General features: G+C 41.6%; 1 protein-coding gene across 5 annotated transcripts in view; it reads left to right on the top strand.

The window, feature by feature from the left end:
• osp (myosin phosphatase Rho interacting protein outspread) overlaps positions 1-19,755 on the top strand; it is a 310,065-nt gene that overhangs the window by 107,859 nt on the left and 182,451 nt on the right. For all 5 annotated transcript variants that reach the window (XM_073087443.1, XM_073087441.1, XM_073087440.1 and 2 more), the window contains exon 2: positions 3,635-3,715. In XM_073087443.1, the coding sequence (XP_072943544.1) occupies positions 3,635-3,715 (81 nt within the window). The remainder of the gene's footprint in view (positions 1-3,634; positions 3,716-19,755) is intronic.

Genomic DNA, 19,755 nt, shown 5'->3' with positions numbered 1-19,755 from the left:
TTAAATGTTTCTCCGAAGAATATTACTTTGAAACTCCTAAGTTCAATAACCGCAAATATTCTGAAAACTTGTAAATTCGGTAAACTTATGCTTTCGTTGTAATGTTATAAACCCATCTAAAACCATGTTATTGTAAACGAACGTTAACTCCGATGTTAAACAAATCAAATTTTATTCTCGCAATGTTTTCGTCCGCTTCGCTACCTAATTCCTTAACGTTCGGCTCATCGATGCATAAATTCATATTGCATCGCGGTTTTTATTGTTCATAAAAAGTTGGCAATCGTATGCAAAAAGCAGACTGGTTTGACCACAGAACTGATAATAAACAGACACGGCTTGCAAAATTGTTTATGTAAATATGCAAGTCGATCAATGCAATTCATCAAGGTGATGTGCACAGTTTAATTGTGCAACTGGGCTTTATTTTTGCATATATTTTCATGATTTTTTATTTATAATGCGAATAATTTGCTCCTTATAGCAGTAGCTTTCATATTAAAATCTGTCTTTCATAAATTATGTAATATTTACCAATAAAATCTTATAAGCCACTACTGATAGAACTTATGTTTTGGTAAGTATATCTCAACCACACCCTCAAGATCAGAACAAAGCAGCGCTTAATACTAGCATCTTTAAATTCGTACACTCCATAAGAATTAATGATTACTCTTACATAATTATTCTCCATAAGAAAATTGTAATCTTTTCTCGCACGTGCAATGCCACTTCTATTTGCATTTGGTCTGCAGGCTATGACCCCAGATAAGTCTTATGTCATTGGATGGTTTCGTTCTGTTTGGTCGTTTCAAGTTTTATTGTTAAAGCTCGGGATGCGATAATGCTAATAAATTGTCGTTTCGGGTTTTTGATAGCTGTTATATATGTAAACGTGTATGTATAATTTTTGTTTTAAAAAGAAACTACAATTCATTCTTAAGTCGGTTCCTAAAATACAATGTGTGAAGTATACATCACTGTCGTTATAAATCAGAAAAAGAACAAGCAACCACATTGAATTACTGAAATCATCAACCTATGACCGTCGTATGTTGTATGAAATTCCTTATAACCTCAACCTTTTTTGGTAGGGGTCAAAAATCTTCTCCTTCCTAGTGCACATTCGTACACATATGTACATATATGCCTGGGAAGCATGGAAATCTCCGGCTCGTTGGTTTTTACTCACGGAGAATAATGTTTTTCAGGCGTCTTTGGCGGAGATTTTCGTTTCTACAATAATTTCCTAATCTCTCGATGGTTTCCATTTACAAAAGTCTTGATTAAATTTAGTTAACCTGTCCATCCTAACATTTGTTCGAAAACAATTTTCGCACATAAAACTTGGAAAACCAGAACCCAACCTTCAATTACCCTTACGACTTTGCATAAAACTAATAGGTATTTAAATATGTCATTGTCCGTGTATGCACGTTCTCATACATTACAACGGTGAGCCTGCTCGCTTATATTCGCATTACGGACACACGGACGGACGAGTCGACGTCCTTTGTGTTTCTGGCAAAAAAAGATCGGTCAAGTTCAATGTACACTCCAGTAGTGAATTGTTAAATTGGAGTTTAATTTTGTCAAACAGTACATGTGTGTGATAAATAACTATCGGTATTTTACTTTTATAGTTTTCGAAGTTATGCGCCGCGTTGCACACTTAGCGTTTGCCGCAAACTTCGAACCTCTTTACACGTTTGTTTTGAAAATGCTACAAAGCTTGTAAACTTACACAAACCAAGTGAAGCGTAAATACTCGCGTTTGGACACGGCAGTAGGTTGCATTGTCGTTATTACACTAATCCTGCGTTGATATCTTGATCTATTATAAAAAAACTAAGATTAATTCAAACTTACATATTTTAGAATAATCTTCAATTAACTTGCAGGAAATGAAGCTACGCCCTTCTGTAATGGGAATTATGATTATTTTTATCGCATAGTAATAAACAACTATGCACTTGTATTAAGTGAACATAGCCGCTCATGGAAAATGAAAATAACTCTATGTGGATCTATGATTAAAGAGTTTGCTGTTTCTGATAATTAACAGAGCATGTTTTAAAGGTGGTAGAACTCTCAGTGGTTCGACTCCGGCGGCACCACCGCCACACCTATTTCTATCTAATAACAGCAGTGTTAAACTCTATTGTGATGTGGTTTGAAGGGTGTGTTAAGGGAGGCGTTCCAGCTTAGTCCTCAGGGGTAGCGGCGAAACTGTGGCCGACCCCAAGTATGTAAAATACTTGGGGTCGGCCCCAAATCCTAGAAATAGGTGTAGTATTAGTACCTGCACCGTTGAACTGTAGGTACTCTGTATTTCAAAAACTATTCCTCCAATATCAGTAGTGTTATTTTAACTAGGTAACAACTTATCGGGTCGCGACACCTCGCATTGGCACGTTAGGCCCGCGATATCAATTGGGCAACGCTTCTCGTGCCGACTGTAGCTGACGTAACCGCGGGTCGACGGCCTTCTGTGACACATCTCAATTGTACATACCATCAGTACTTGAGCTCACATGAACTTAGGGTTTTTTATAACAAGTAGGGAACGAACATGGTGACGAGTACCTAAATGGTACCAAAATTAATACTTACACATCTCTTCTATTCACTTGTTATTACGAAACAGAAATTCGAGGCTCTTATTGAGCCGAAATGATGCTACTGACAACACAGTAGTTAATTTAGGCGACTAATAGCGAACCAAACGAAGCGCAAATTTGAAAGCGGTAGAACTCTTTGTGCTTTGACTTTGATGATACCACCGCCATAACTATTTTTGCCTTATAATAGTTGTGTAGGGCTGCTATATTTTAGGTTGAAGGGTGAGGTAAGGTAAATATCTATGGGAGGCAGCCGTATTTCGCCAGCCTTAAGTAGAATTGGTATCTTTATCAAGACTGATTGTAAATATTGAAAATAGTTTAAATATTGTAAATTATACTTATGTTTTATGTACATCATGTTTCATGAAAAGTTTACTCTACCACTCAGCTTCTTAAAATTATTAGTTATGCTTGTGATTTTGAAAATAATTGCACGCAAAGTTGAAATTTGCGCATTGCATAATTGCATATATTCAGACGTAAAAAGAGAATTAAAAAAGTTTATTTCGAGCTCTCGTATCGTTATTAATAACTTAGCGAACTCGGTTCGGTTTCGTGTCTTATCGAGAGAAATGTGCGATTGTTTTTTTGTTTACGTTCTTAAGAAATCGGATGAAACCGTGTAGGTTTTTGGACAAAACAGTGATTTCGATATTTAATTTAAAATGCAAAAGTTCAATTTAACACTTAAAAAAACAATTAATGTGATCGCTAGAATTATTTTATTTTGATTCATGTATAGGGCTATGGGCAAGCATAATATAGTGAAATATGTCTCAGACGTATCTCTACGCATCCCCCGCACGATCTATTTTATAGATCTATAAATTTAGCTTTTCAAATCTTGCTACTACTTCGAGAATTTACTGCCTAGAATGTACTTACTAAATACTCTTCCATCTTCGTCCCCCGCCCTTTAGCTCGTTTATTTCCGCCGTTCGTCCTATATTGTTGTTTGTTAAATTAAGTGTTTGTAAATGAAATATTAATTATAATTATCTTGTTCGCAGGCCAGCCGCAAGATATCAAAATGCGGGTATCTGTTCGTGGCGCCGGGGTGGGACTTCTCCAATCCGCTCTACAGAACAAAGGTAAGGGAAACTTTTAAAATGACTACATATAGGTAGCCACATCTTTCTAGTAAATAATTTTCCTAAACTTATGTCGATATTAAAACAAATGTCGATAAGCTTGTAATAGTGTTGAAGTGTTCGGTAAGTAGTAAACGTTTAATTTGTAATTTGGTTTTATTTTTATGGTTGTAGAAAAGTACATAAATTAAATGGTAACTTAATAACTTATTTATAATATTGAAATTTATCCATTACGAAAAAATTAATGTCGATAAGTGAAAATCAATATTATCATTGCTAAAATCATAAACACCACTAATGTCGTATTCGTTGTCAATATATGCAGTATCACGTTCATCCGAAACCAAAATGGCCAAAAAGTGACCAACAGACCATCGTAATATTTCCAGAAGTCTATACAAAAAGCATAAAAAAATCTTCGCCGAATTCGACGTCCATAAGTATGTTATTATATTATGACTATCATAAGCCCGATAAGGTCACATTGGCGGGGATCGGTGTTTTTCTAAAAAACGAATCATTAGACCCTAATCGTTGTTTCGTGGAACCCTAACGTTTATCGTCGGCGGAGTTATTGTTGTTGTTAACTGATAAATTTGCAACTGACGCGGTTCGATCTTGCATATTTATGGCGGTGAAGCAACAATGTATGATAAAAACATGCGGTGTTCGATCGATTCGATGATTAAGAAATACGTGCCACTAACGTGAGGGTTGCGCGTCGCCCCGCGGACTGAAGATCGACTGATCTACAATGCTAAGTGCAGTAGAGAGTTGGATCAACGACTGCTTTACTAAATTTCATTATTTTCATAACACTTCCGTGCGTCAAATGATACGTAATGATGTCGATCCCGCTTTCATTAGATAGCAGATGTCAAGTCCTCCTGAAGATCTTAAAGACGGTTTAGGTTAGGTTGGGCAGTTCAGAGGACTCCGGTTGCGTTCCGTAGGAGATCCCGGAGTCCTCTTGGCAACGCTGAGGACGGCCACCGGGGAGGTCTTAGTGCAGTAAGAATCCCACATAACCCCGTGTCGCCTCCACGACACTGGGTACCTTTTGAAGGTTTCCCCCCAAGTAAACAAAAAAAAAAGGTTGGGCAGTGAAGCGTATCTCCCCTCCACAAATCTTCTTAATCACTAGGAAACATCCGTGTCCAGGAGTGAGACATAAGATTACTAGTGAAGATTTCAGGCAACATTTAGATTCTGTCAAAACAAAAGTACACCCTCGGTCCAATAAATAATAATAATAATAAATAAATAATGCCAGTAATAATTATTACACTTCCTTCAACGGCATTTCCTTTGACGGAGCCAATTTTATTCGACCGTACAGATTTATAAAGTTCAATAACGAAAATTAAATCGAGATTGTTGTTCACTTAAATTTCAATAAAGGGTGTCCGGGCTATCAATAAGGAAAGATAATTTATCGTCGCATTGACGGGGGCGAATGAAATGTTCTCGATAACGTCATGGACTCTCGGGCAAGGGTGTAAAGTCTAAATTGGTCTTACAGAATACATTGTAATGTACAATGCGTCCAGGGATAATTAATATTAATCAGCTGACGTCGCCCGTTATGAAAAATAACTCGTGTAATTAGGTCGGTACCTCAAACGGGAGTCGTGCGGAAAATAAGGGTTGAAGTATCCGGGTTCTGGGTTTTAGGTTTTATTCTAGGATACTATTTAATTGTAAGAATATGAAATGTTAGTATATATCGACCCCTCCTACGTATAATATCGTAGCCCACAAGAGTACCTTTTCGTTTTTATTGCATAAATTGCCTTATTTTAATGTGTTTCATCGGCACAAGTAACATTATAAAGCGTATAAAAGAAAACTTATGTACCAAATTTCATAGATACCTGCAGAAATGCAGATTTTAGTTGCATTTTAGCATATTCGAAACATTGAAACGCTCTCCTGAAAAATGTCATTTTGCAGTTACGATATTATATGTAGGAGGGTATACGATATAAGAAGTGGATATTGTAGCCGCCTTAAAACGAGAGGGAACAGTTTAAAGCAAAATACAGCTGTACTTGTCAGATAGAATTGCCATCACGTAAATAACCAAAGTGTTGGGGATTTATAAAAAATATTAAAAGAAGACAAACATGTCAAACTGTCGCTGAATCCATTTTTATTTCGAACTCTTAAAACAAAAAAAAATCAATATATTATTTTTAAAAGTCAAAGACAAAACCAAAGACTACATCTTCTTATACACATATAGAACTCCTTCTAAACATGCCCCCAGGCGTTGAAAGGTTGCCTTTCAACCCTCCTTATCTTCTGGGAGAGGGCAAATCTTACAGAATGATCTGCGATGCAGACCGCTTGCAGTTCTAATATCTGCAACTCTGGAAACGCCGTCTGCTCCAGGGTATACTGCAACCACTCGACCAAGCTTCCAATGTAAGGGTGATAAATTCTCTTCTTTCAGAAGAACCAGGGAATTTAATTTGAGAGTAGCACCCTTACTCGATCGCCACTTAGAACGAAGTTGAAGCTCTGAGATGTACTCCTTACTCCAACGAGCCCAAAAGTGCTGGCGTAATTGTTCAATTCGTTGGAAGCGAGATAACGAAGTTGTAGGACGTTCCTGATAGTCCTGTGAAGGCAGAGATGTCAACGGACGTCCAATTAAAAAATGTCCTGGAGTTAAAGGCATCATGTCTTCGGGGTCTGGTGAGAGCGGTGTCAATGGCCGGGAGTTTAGTATTGCCTCAATTTGAGTTAGAGTAGTGTTAAGCTCTTCATATGTTAAATGACAATTTCCCAACACTCTGACCAAATGATGCTTTGTTGACTTCACACCAGCCTCCGCAAGGCCAGCAAAATGAGGAGAATACGCGGGTATAAAATGAAATTTAATTCCTTCATTGGCCATTTCCTCAGATAAAGAATTGCAGTTATCTTTTAAGAATTTAGACAGATCGTTATAAGCTCCGACAAATGAAGTACCGTTGTCCGAAAAAATATGTTTAGGTTTACCTCGCCGCGAAATAAATCTACGCAATCCCATTAAAAAAGTCAACTAGTCAAGTCGCCTACTAATTCTAGATGAATAGCCTTTGTAGTGAAACATACAAAAATGGCGATATAGACTTTAACACGCCTACTTCCACGACCTTGACGTGAAATAGACTGAATTGGACCTGCGTAGTCTAAGCCAACGCTTTCAAAAGGAAAGCCTGCTAGAAGGCGCTGCTGCGGTAAGTTACCCATTATAGGAGACATAGGTTTTCCTTTGAATCGACAACAACGTACACAATTACGGCAACATTTTCTGGCTAAATTACGACCACCTATAGGCCAATACTGTTCTCTAATAGAAGCTAATAATAACTGCGGCCCTGCATGCATTAATCGTTTATGTTCAAAATTAAATAATATTTTAGTAAATTGATGAGCGGACTGTATAATAATAGGGTATTTTTTATCGTAGGAATAATTTGAATTTTTAAGACGACCACCTACTCGCATTATTTTATTGTCGTCAAGAAAAACATTAAACTTAAGTAATGGACTTTTCTTAGGCAATTCTTGATTACGAAGTAACATTTTATACTCAGGGAAAGATTCATTTTGAGACATCTGAATGATTAAATGTAACGCTGACTGTAGCTCCTCACAACTGAGGGTGCCTGAGACTAATTGTTTCCTGCAACCACTAATAAACCTTAATACAAATGCTACAGTGCGCTGAAGTCTCAAATAATTTGAAAATCTCTCAAATTGAATAACTCTACCAACATCTATTTGATTGACAATAACAGTACCATGTAAAACGACATTTACTTTCAATTCTGGTAATGTGTCACAATTCATGTAAGAATGATTAGACGGCCACAATGACATATCTTCCGAAAGAAATGATGGGCCTGACCACCACTTGTCTAGAGTGGAAATCGATGCGATATCAACTCCGCGAGATATGTAATCCGCGGGGTTTTGGTCTGTAGGTACATGTCTCCACTGACAGTTCCCGGTTTTATCTAAAATATCCACGACTCTATTGCGGACAAAAACTTGCAACTTATTTGGTACGGTTTGTAACCATGCTAAAACAATAGTGGAATCTGTCCAGAAGACTGTACGTGCGACTTGAAGTCGTAATGATGCAATGGCCTTTTCATAAAGCCGAGTGCCAATTAATGCACCACAGAGCTCAAGTCTGGGTATAGTCATCGACTTGAGAGGAGCTACACGACTTTTAGCCACCAATAGACGCACTAAGACCTCACCTTCATCACTAATGCTACGTACATACAGACATGCACCGTATGCACGTTCCGACGCATCAGAAAAAATATGAAATTCAATAGTTTTTGGTGAATTATAAATGACACGACGTAGAATACGAATTTCATTAATCAATGGTAGATTGGTAATTACCTCAGACCATAACTTTTTAATCTCTGGTGACAACTGTTCATCCCAGGATAATTTATGTAGCCATAATTTCTGAAGAAGAATCTTCATTACAATAACACATGGCGCTAATAGACCAAGTGGGACAAAAATCTGTGCGATAGTTGATAGCATTTCACGTTTGGTATTTCCAAGGGTAATCAAATCTCCGATTGGGAAACATAATTGATCTGAGAGCGGCAACCAACCAAGACCTAAAGTTTTACTTGGTTCTAAATCTCCAATATTCAAATCTAGTGACGCTGGGGACGATGCAGACGTAGTAATAAGTTGAGGATTGTTGGACTTCCATTTACGTAAATTTAATTGAGCCGAAGCCAACGTGGAGGTTATTTTATCTCGCAAGTCATTAACCTCACTAAAATCGTCTCCGCCAGTTAACAAATCGTCAACATAGAAATCATGAATAATAGCATCGGATACCTTCCTGTCTGTACTCTCCAAGCCCAATTGTTTTAAACACCGTGTCGCTAAGAATGGAGCGCTGGCCGTACCATAGGTGACGGTATTCAATTGATAAACTTGGAGTTGACTTGACGGATCGTCACGCCAAACAATTTGTTGTAGATGTCGATCATCTGGGTGCACACATACCTGACGATACATTTTCTCTACATCAGCTACAATAACATATTTATGTTGTCTAAAACGAAGAATAATAGCCAATAAATCATCCTGTACTACAGGTCCAACCATTTGAAGTTGGTTAAACGAAATTCCCGTAGTAGTGGGACTACTAGCATTAAAAACTACTCTCAACTTAGTAGTAGTACTCGATTCACGCAAAACACCATGATGAGGTATGTAATACCCATCTGTCATCGGACCAATGGATTGACATTTAGTCATATGACCTAAAGCTTCATACTCCGACATAAATTCCTCATACATTTGAGAAAATTGAGGTTTAGCTTTAAGTCTACGTTCCAATGAAAGAAAACATAGCTTAGCTCGAGACCAAGAATCACCCAATAAATCAGATGATTGTTTGAGAGGTATTCTTACACAAAAACGACCATCTTTCAGACGTGTAGTATTTGATATGAAATGATTTTCACACAACTTTTCTTCGCGAGAATAATGAGAACCTACACTAACTTCCTCGATTTGCCAAAACCTACTAAGTTGACTCTGAAGCTTACTAAATTCATCTGCACATTCATCAGAGGTTACATTTGTAAAATTACATTTAATTTGAGACGACAATACATGGCCACCTTTAATGGGACCTGATACAAGCCATCCAAGTCTTGTATCACAGAGTATTGGTTGACCGTCTCCTAACTTAAGTCTTCGTGATCCTAAAATCTCCCAAAATACATCAGCGCCGATAATAATATCAACAGGAGCCGGCGCGTAAAAATGAGGATCTGCAAGACAAATATTCGAAGGAATATTAATATTTGACAAATTAACTTGTCTACAAGGTATATAATTAGTCAACGATGACAAAACAAAGCATTGTATATCAGAAGAAAAACTATTATCTAAAGATGTTATATTCAACCGACATAACTTATTAACTTTCGAAGTAATATTATTAATACCTAATACAGAATTGTTCACATTTTTGACTGGCAGCCCTAACTTCTCAAAAATACTCTCAGTCATTAGACATGATGTGCTACCGTTGTCTAATAAGGCACGAACAACATGGTATTTATTATCTCGTCCTAATACTTTAATTAACGCGGTTGACAACAACACATGAGAGTGAGGAACCTCATCGACGCTAGCAGCTAAAGATAAGTTAGCTTGCACCGCAGGCGGTTGAGAAGACAATTGCTGTAAAGGGGTATTAGACACATTAATATTATTAGCTAAGCTCAGTGAATTATCAAACGAACTTGCTTTACTAGCGCTTTTATCGATCTTGGATACATGCACCAGTACATTGTGCTTACGACGGCAAACTTTACAACCTGGTTTATTACAATTATTTGCATAATGACCAAAATTAAAACAATTAAAACATACTTTGTATTGAGGTAGTAACTGAAGCCTAGACTCATTAGAAAGAGCAAGGAATTCAGGGCAATGAATTAACCTATGATCGCCCTTGCACTTGGGACAATATTTAAAAGGTTGAGAACTATTTTTGTTACAATTATCAGAAACCGAAATGAAAGTTTTCAATTTAGTATTCGTTTTATTGGTGCCTGTAAAGTTTGAAACCTTTGTGTTAGAGGCAGATGACATTTCAATTGTTTCGAGTAAATCAGAACGGTTTTTAATAAAGTTAAGAAAGATATCTAATGTTATTTTGGTATCTCGACTAAAATTACTTTTGAATTCCTCCCATTCACGGTAAGTCTTATTGTCAAGCTTACGGGTAATAATGTGAATGAGGAGTGTATCCCAGTGCACGGTTGGTTCTCCTAAGGACTCTAATGAACGCAAATGTTTATTTGTTTGATCTATGAGGCGTTTTAAATTAAATGACGATTCCTTACCGAAAGCTTCAAAATTAAATAACGCGGATACATGATTCTGAATTAAAATCCTTTTGTTCTCATAACGTTCACATAGTGACTGCCAAGCTATTGAATAGTTGACAGATGAGAATTCAATAGATTGAATGACTATAGCAGCAGAACCCTCCAACGAAGCTCTCAAATAATGAAACTTACTAATGTTGTCTATATCGTCATTCTTGTGAATAAGGCTTAAAAATGTATCATGGAACTCCATCCAATTGTCATAAGAGCCACTAAATTTTGGTAATTGAATAATAGGTAATTTAATATTATTGCTAACACTAACATGACCTACTTCAATTGCTGTACATTCAGCCTTAGTACAATTATTAATAATTTGTTTTGCCTGAGAAATTAGTTTATAATATAAATTTTCAAAATCATTACGTTCAATAATTTGCTGATCCAAGTCATCTTCATGACAGTCGATGGCCAACTGTACCTCATCGTACCTTTCGAATAAAGTTTCCATCCGATTGACTCGAATCTGCAATTCGTTTATCTCAGAAGAGTCCAATGAAGAAGCATCTAAAGTTTTAATAAATTCTGAAAATAAGGTTAACTGCCTTTTATAACTAGCTCGCTTTTTGACAAGCACTTTGAGAGGCATCTTGGGAGACCAGTATGGAGACAACCTGAAAATTCGATTACAATTTGTAATATAAATGTTGCGGACGGCGAATAGATTTAAGAATATTTGATAAATTGTAATTCCTATTATTGTTTTTTAGTACGTAAGATTGTTGATTTGTATAAGAATATTTAATGTGTATGAAAAATAATGTACAACTATGTTTAAAATAAGGTATTTAATGTAAATAAATAAAGAAAAATAAAAATAAAGTAAAGATAGAAAGAGAGGGACACGAGTGAGCGAGATGCATGATAGAAAGAGAGGGCTATAGGAAGTGAGCGAGACGGGAGTAAAAGCGACTGCTGCGTTAGCCCCCCGTCGGTTGTAACACTCACTTTGCCACTTAAGGTGGCTAGAAATAGGGTCCGGCACGCTCCGGAAAATAGAAGAATATTGTAAATGGTCAAGAAAAGAAAATACAGGAAGAAAAATTCAATTGGAGTTTTTATTGCAAACCCGTACTCAACATTGGTCCTTCGAGCCGGATACAGAAAAAAGAAGCAACCAGCGCGTCTACAATGAACACACGAAGCAAGAAGACCCACTCCGAGTCCGGCATCGGCGAATCGGAGCACCCTCCGCCAGGTGGGCGGGGGCTGTTCCACCGTATATATGAAGAATCGCCGAGATCGCCATCGACCGCAGTCCTCACCGGGACGCCCGCCGGTACATCCGTCGGGAGGATCCCACCAGGAAGGGTCCTCGAGCGCTCACCTGTACGCAGCACCGCACACCCCGAGCACCCCACGTCGCAAGAGATACCGTCGCGCTCCAAGTCGCCTATATGCCGGCCCACGTCTCCGGCATATAGCGCGGCGCCCAGTATACGTTCGCATCGTTCGTCGGTCAGCGTCGCGGCACGAGTTAGGCTAGTCGAATACGAAGCGGAAAAGGAGCTAGCTGAATTAGAAGAGAGAAGAATACAACTTAAGAAGACGCTAGTAAAGAAGCGGCTAGAAGCGGAAATCTCTGCGATCGAAGCGGAAGAGGGGGGGGAAACTATCTGCGACCAAGAAAGAATACACGACTGGGTGAACAAGAGCCACGAACACGCCGGAACACAAGTACACAGGGAACAGGAGGTCCTACCTCCCCCGTTAGAAGTACGGGGGGAGGAACGGCCTCGGCAGAGGGGAAGGGGCATCGAACAATTAGCAAACGCCTTAGAGAAGATGATGCACGTACGACCCCCGCCGCGGCAAACGTCGGAGCTCCCAGCATTCTCCGGGTCCGTCATGGAGTGGCTACCCTTCAAAGCAGCAGTAGAAGATTCGACGCGTCTCTACAAATTCAGCGCCACAGAAAATTTATTGCGGCTTCGAAACAGTCTCCGTGGGGAAGCGAGAGAGACAGTGCTCTCTCAACTGTACACGGCGACTCACCCGGACAGCATAATGAAGACGCTAGAAATGAAATACGGTCGACCTGAATATATCTTCGATAAAGCAATGGAAGAACTGAAGAGACTCCCCAAGGTCGGCAACTCCAGCAGCGAATTGAATGAATTGGCCATCAAGTTACAGAACGTCGTCTACACTATGAAGAGTGTGGACCACCGTGGTTATCTACGAAATCCATTACTAATAAGGGATGTAATGGAGAAGCTAAGCCCTCACCTGGTGAGCAAATGGGCGGAATACGCGGCGATCAACGAAGGGAAGATTGCATACAGCGACGAAATCACAATACTCTCGGAGTTCCTGATGGGTGAAGCAGACAGGGTACTACGCTACACGCACACGGCGAGGAACAGCGCTCCGGGGCTTCTCAGAGGGGAGAGGCCAGTAAGGAGGACAGCACCTCGGGAGAAGGTCTATTCTACGAGTGAATCGACGCGTGAAGAGCGAGCACCTAGCTGTCTACGATGCCAGTCTACAAGCCATCACACTCCGAAGTGCCCTCAGCTGAAGGAACTCACCATCAACGACAGGTGGAATTGGGCGAAGGAACAGCGGTTATGCTTCAAATGCATGACACGAAGACACAGTAGAACCACATGCAGAGCGAAGCCGTGCGGAGTCGACGGGTGTAGCATGCAGCATCACGCCATCCTACACAAGACTGCAGAGCCCGCCAGGAGGGTGGAGACTTCTGAGTGCACAGATCAGGGTGCACCCGCAGCGGTCATGAGCGTCACATCAAAGGTGGCACCAAGAGCGGTGCTATTGAAGACATGTGAAGTAAAACTCAGCGGTCCACGGGGGGAGATAAGGACGCACGCCCTCCTGGACGAGGGGTCTACAGTAACCCTTATAGATGAAGAATTGGCAAGTCACCTCACCAGCGGCGGACCGAACCAACCTCTAAACATAAGAGGTATCAATGAACAAAGAAGAATCGACAGCAAGGCGGTCAAGATTCAAATCAAAGGTCTACACGAACATGAAGCATACTCCGTGACAGCCCGCACGGTGAAGGGACTTCAATTGCATCATCAGCGCGTACCTCAGAACCTGGAGCGGTATGCACACCTGCGAGTCGTAAGGGAGAAAATCAGCACGGGGGAAGCTCGACCTCGCATACTAATAGGCACCGACAATTGGCACTTAATAGTGTCCCGACAGCTGCGCGCCGGCAAGAAGAACGAACCTGCCGCATCAAGAACAAAGCTGGGATGGGTTCTACATGGGTCGGTACCTAGGAGGTTCGTCTACCAGGACCAGGCGGCCGTGCTTCACGTCTGCACGGGCGACATACAGTTACAGAAGCTCGTCGAGTCGCATTTCGACGTGGACTCGCTCGGCGTATCTACGAAAGAGAAGATTAACAAGTACGACAAGAGGGCCAGCGACATCTTCGAGGCGACCGCCAGACGGAAGGACGGACACTTCGAAGTGGGTCTACCTTGGAAAACTGACAACCCCACACTCCCCGACAGCTACGAGCAAGCATACAAGAGGTTACGCACATTGGAAAAGAAGATGGAAAATGAGCCCACATTCAAGAAGGAATACAGCGCTCAAGTGGCTAACCTGCTGAAGAAGGGTTACGCAGAAGCATGCGACGGCAACGAAGAAAGAAGTAACGTCAAGTGGTACTTACCTCACTTCGCGGTTGTCAACATTAACAAGCCAAACAAGATACGAATGGTATTCGACGCAGCGGCCAAGATTAACGGAGTCAGCTTGAACGACTACCTGCTGGAGGGGCCCGACCTGTTGGCGTCTCTGATTAAGATCCTGTTTGGTTTCCGCGAAAAGAAGATCGCGGTGACGGCGGACATAGAAGAAATGTTCCTCCGAGTGAAGATACGTAGCGAAGATCAACCAGCCCAGATGTTCCTGTGGCGGGACGAGTCCAGTGAAGCCCCGCGCAAGTACAAGATGACGTCAATGATATTTGGGGCCTCGAGTTCGCCGTACCTCGCTCACAGCGTGAGAAACAAGAATGCCGCCGATTACGAAGAGGGATACCCGGAAGCTGCGCGAGCCATAAGGGAACGCCATTACATGGATGACTATTTAGATAGCTTTCAGTCAGAAGAGGAAGCTATAAAGGTCATAAGGGACGTCATTCATGTACACGAACAAGCCAGCTTCAATCTGCGGGGATGGAACTCCAATAGCCCAGCTGTCCTCGCGAGTATTCCCGACACGAAGAAATCGAAGAATGTCAACGTGCAACTGACGACACACCAGTCGGAGAAGACCCTGGGACTAAGGTGGAACCCGAGCGAAGACACCATAGGCTTCAATACGGACATTAAGAGGGTCCCCACCGAAGTCAAGTGTCAACAGCGAGCACCGACCAAGCGTGAAGCACTGAGCGCCGTCATGTCAATCTACGATCCCCTGGGCCTCGTAAGCCAGTATACGATCACCGGGAAGATATTGCTACAGCAACTATGGGTCAAGAAGGTCGGCTGGGATGAAGAGCTACCTAGGAAGGAAGCCGAAGAGTTCCAGCAATGGGTCGCCGGACTACAAGACATCTCGAACTTGGCCTTACCACGTTGCTACAGCCGCGACATGACTCCGAGCTCAGAGCTACAGCTGCACATATTCAACGACGCGAGTGAACAGGCCTACGCAACCACGGCGTATTGGAGGATCACCCATAAGGATGGCACCGTGGAAGTTGTACAAGTCATGGGCAAGGCTAAGGTGGCGCCGTTGAAATTACTCACGATTCCCAGGTTGGAGCTACAGGCAGCACTCATCGGGGCGCGTATGGCGAGCACCATCCTGAAGGAACACGAATGGAAACCAGGGCGAGTCTACTACTGGACGGACTCCAAGACGGTACTTCATTGGATAAGGAACGATAAGAAGAAGTACACACCGTTCGTGGCGCATCGACTGGCGGAGATAGGCGAGCTGTCCCAGGTGGAAGATTGGCGATGGGTGCCCACGGCCGACAACGTGGCCGACGACGCCACGCGAATCGAGACGAAGAGGATCACTGGCGCCGACCGATGGTTCACCGGGCCGTCATTCCTGAGCTTACCAGAGGAGGAATGGCCCACCGAAGCTACAAGCAGTGACACTTCAGAAGAGGCGGCGTACACCATCACCACAGACGACATCACGGACCGCATGGGCTGCCTGCCGGACATAACGAGGTTCTCCGCCTACAGACGACTCATAAGGGCCACAGCGCTAGTTCAACTCTACGTACAGAAGCTAAGAACAAAGAACAGAAGCCTGCTGTTAGAAGTCTCCCACATACAAGACGCCGAGCTGCGGTGGATACGACAAGCACAACAGGACTCCTTCGGCGAAGATCTACGTAGACTGCGGGCTGGACAGCACTTACACCGGCATAGTAAACTAGCGAAGTTGGACCCCGTCATCGAAGAAGGAACACTGAAGGCCCGAGGCAGAATAGGAGCCTCTAAGACGTCGACGCACTCGAACCGACCTGTAATATTGGATGGTGGTCACCCCTTCACACGCCTACTAGTGATGGACTACCATCGAAACGCCGGACACGCTAACAACGAGAGGGTCGTAAACGAGCTGCGACAAAAATACGTTATATTTCGACTACGACCGACAGTAAGGAAAATGGCTAAGGAATGTCAATTTTGCAAAATAAGGAAAGCAACGCCGCAAACACCGCCACGAGGGGACTTACCAGAAGAGAGGACAAGTCCAGGGCATCGACCGTTCAACTACTGCGGCGTGGATTACTTCGGCCCCCTAACAGTCACTATTGGGCGCCGACATGAGAAGAGATGGTGCGCACTGTTTACCTGCTTAACTACACGAGCAGTGCATTTGGAATTGGTGTCATCGCTGTCGACCGACTCGGCAATTATGGCACTCCGAAGGATGGCCGCCAGAAGAGGATGGCCACAGGTGATCTTCTCAGACAACGCAACGAACTTCAGAGGTGCTGACGTCGAGCTACGAAACGCATACCGGGCATGGGGTCCGGAGCTACATAACTTCTGTCTACAGTATGGAACCAGCTGGCGTTTCATCCCACCGGGGGCTCCGCACATGGGCGGGGCATGGGAGCGGCTCGTGCGGTCAGTCAAGACCGCGCTGAGCACCACACTGAACGAGAAGTCACCCAAAGAAGAAGTCCTTCAAACGCTACTGGTGGAGGCCGAGTACTGTGTCAACGCTCGGCCACTCACGCACGTCTCCGTGGATCCCGCCGACTCAGAAGCACTAACCCCCAACCACTTCCTGATTGGGTCGTCGACCGGGCTGCCGCTGACGGGACCCTGCGAGGAAGCCGACCGCAGCGTGTGGAGAAAAGCACAGGCGCTGGCGGACCAGTTCTGGGGGCGGTGGGTCAAGGAGTACCTGCCGACGCTGATACCTCGAGGACAAGAGACAAGGGCATCACGACAACTACGGGTCGGCGACCTGGTCATCGTGGTCGACAACACGCTACCCCGCAACACATGGCCACGCGGCATCGTCGAGCGAGTGCACGAGGGACCCGACGGCATCATACGCTCAGCAGACGTGAGGACCCGGGGAGGAGTCTTCAGGAGGCCCGTGGTGAAGCTCGCCGTCCTCCAGATAGGGAGGGCTACGACGGAGCTGCGCCGGGGGGAGGATGTTGCGGACGGCGAATAGATTTAAGAATATTTGATAAATTGTAATTCCTATTATTGTTTTTTAGTACGTAAGATTGTTGATTTGTATAAGAATATTTAATGTGTATGAAAAATAATGTACAACTATGTTTAAAATAAGGTATTTAATGTAAATAAATAAAGAAAAATAAAAATAAAGTAAAGATAGAAAGAGAGGGACACGAGTGAGCGAGATGCATGATAGAAAGAGAGGGCTATAGGAAGTGAGCGAGACGGGAGTAAAAGCGACTGCTGCGTTAGCCCCCCGTCGGTTGTAACACTCACTTTGCCACTTAAGGTGGCTAGAAATAGGGTCCGGCACGCTCCGGAAAATAGAAGAATATTGTAAATGGTCAAGAAAAGAAAATACAGGAAGAAAAATTCAATTGGAGTTTTTATTGCAAACCCGTACTCAACAATAAATATAATCTTACCTAAAATAATGAACAATTACAACACCTGATCAGTTGTCAACGTTACCGACTAACAAATATAATACGACCAAATAATGTAATATCGGCTTATTTGACGTCATTTACAAAACAATTGTAAGTGTAATTATTTTGACAGAATTTACAATTGTAAATGTAACTGACTTTTACAATAATGGTGTGTAACCGTAAACATTAAACATGAAACTACTAATGGTAGGTATTACATGAGTGTTGGGTGGAAATCAAAAGAAAATGAAGAACCAACTCTTGAGGCCTATTTTCTTCACAATAAGTTTGGTTTAAACATACGATGACCCAGAGCAGATCTTCAAATTTCCGCCTTTACTCCAAATCCAATCTCCATTTACTGGTCCCGATAAATGTTATTTAATTAATATTCATCTTCATACTGTTAAATCCGGCTCGAAGGACCAAATGTTGGGGATTTATAAAAAATATTAAAAGAAGACAAACATGTCAAACTGTCGCTGAATCCATTTTTATTTCGAACTCTTAAAACAAAAAAAAAATCAATATATTATTTTTAAAAGTCAAAGACAAAACCAAAGACTACATCTTCTTATACACATATAGAACTCCTTCTAAACACAAAGTAAATAGCCAAATAACTAATAGTAATGTTACAATGTTCTCAGTAGATCGATAGTTAAGCTTACCATGCAAATTTTAATCGGACGAAGTAAATTAGATAGAAAAAAAGCTTACCACTGAAATTCATCTTTCTCGAAATTTCAATGTTCATTTTTCAAAAAAAGTTTTGTATTTTTTCCAGTAAAATATATACTAAAGTTTATGTGATTCGTGGTGTATAAATGTATCTTTGATGACTTATAATCCGTTTAAGGTTTCGACGTTCTTGTTTATAAGATCGTTCTCTTGCCCTACAAGAGAAGTTGCGCAAAGGTCAAGCGATCTCGATGATGCTCGGCTCATGTTTTGCTCAACATTTAACGTATACACTTCAAATATAACTTAACCTTATTCGGAACTAAAACATAAGTAAACACAACAGTGATTTGTATAGCTCCGAGTACATATTTGCACTAAAGTCAGTTAAAGCCAAAATACGTTCAGCAATAAATCACAGAAATACACTGTTGTAGCCAGATTTAACTTATTCGAACAATTCCGAGGCTAATCCACGACAATTTGTCTAAATCCCGGCTTATTTACGACACAAGTGCCTACAAGAGGTGCTTTTTTCATTCGGAAAGAAGAAATATTGTAATATTATTATGCAAACGATCGGAAAAGGTTCTGTATCGACCGTCGAAGATTCCGATAAGGGCCGGCGGGGGGCCGCGGTCCGGCGCCAAAAAGTGTCAAAAAGATGCGCGGACGCAAGTTAAGGCGTGAATTAAGGATGGCAGAATATTATTAATCACTACAATCGAATCCGATTTCGTCTTATCATTTCGCTTATCAGGAACACGGGGTGAGAGTTTATTTCGTTTTCGTTCTCCCATACTTGACCAAACACTAAAAAAATGTTTGAATTTATTATATTTACAAAAGCTAATCACGAAAGTAACAATATCCTCACCCACCTGTGGCTATAAATTTGGGAACTGTTTAATCGTAATTAATTATTGTATATACTTAGCTGAAATTTGAAATCAAGCTTACTACACTCAAAATCTCTCTATGCCCCAAGTAAAAAATGCTATAGACAAATAAAGACAAGTATCAAAATATTCAATACGTCCAGAATCGAGACAGTTTGCCAGAGGATCGAACCTGGAACTCTACGGGTAGCAAATTGCATCTACATCTCCATCAGGTCAAAAAATAAAATGACAAAATAATAAAGCCGATTTCTATTACAAACATTTCGTTGAATCACATTGCTATTCATACACCATTCCGATATAAGCACCTATTAAAATGAGAGCAGTGTTTATTGGAAAAATTATAATTAGAGGGCGCGATCGCATGCGCGTACGCATCGGCGAACAATTGAACTGTGACAACTGCTGGCATTACCATAAACA

Source organism: Epargyreus clarus, unplaced genomic scaffold, assembly GCF_041222505.1.
Source record: "Epargyreus clarus isolate Ecla_fem2 unplaced genomic scaffold, WU_Ecla_fem_2.2 ptg000026l, whole genome shotgun sequence".
Taxonomy (NCBI): domain Eukaryota; kingdom Metazoa; phylum Arthropoda; class Insecta; order Lepidoptera; family Hesperiidae; genus Epargyreus; species Epargyreus clarus.
Note: the sequence above shows the minus strand (reverse complement) of the source record. Positions and strands in the feature narration are given on the sequence as shown.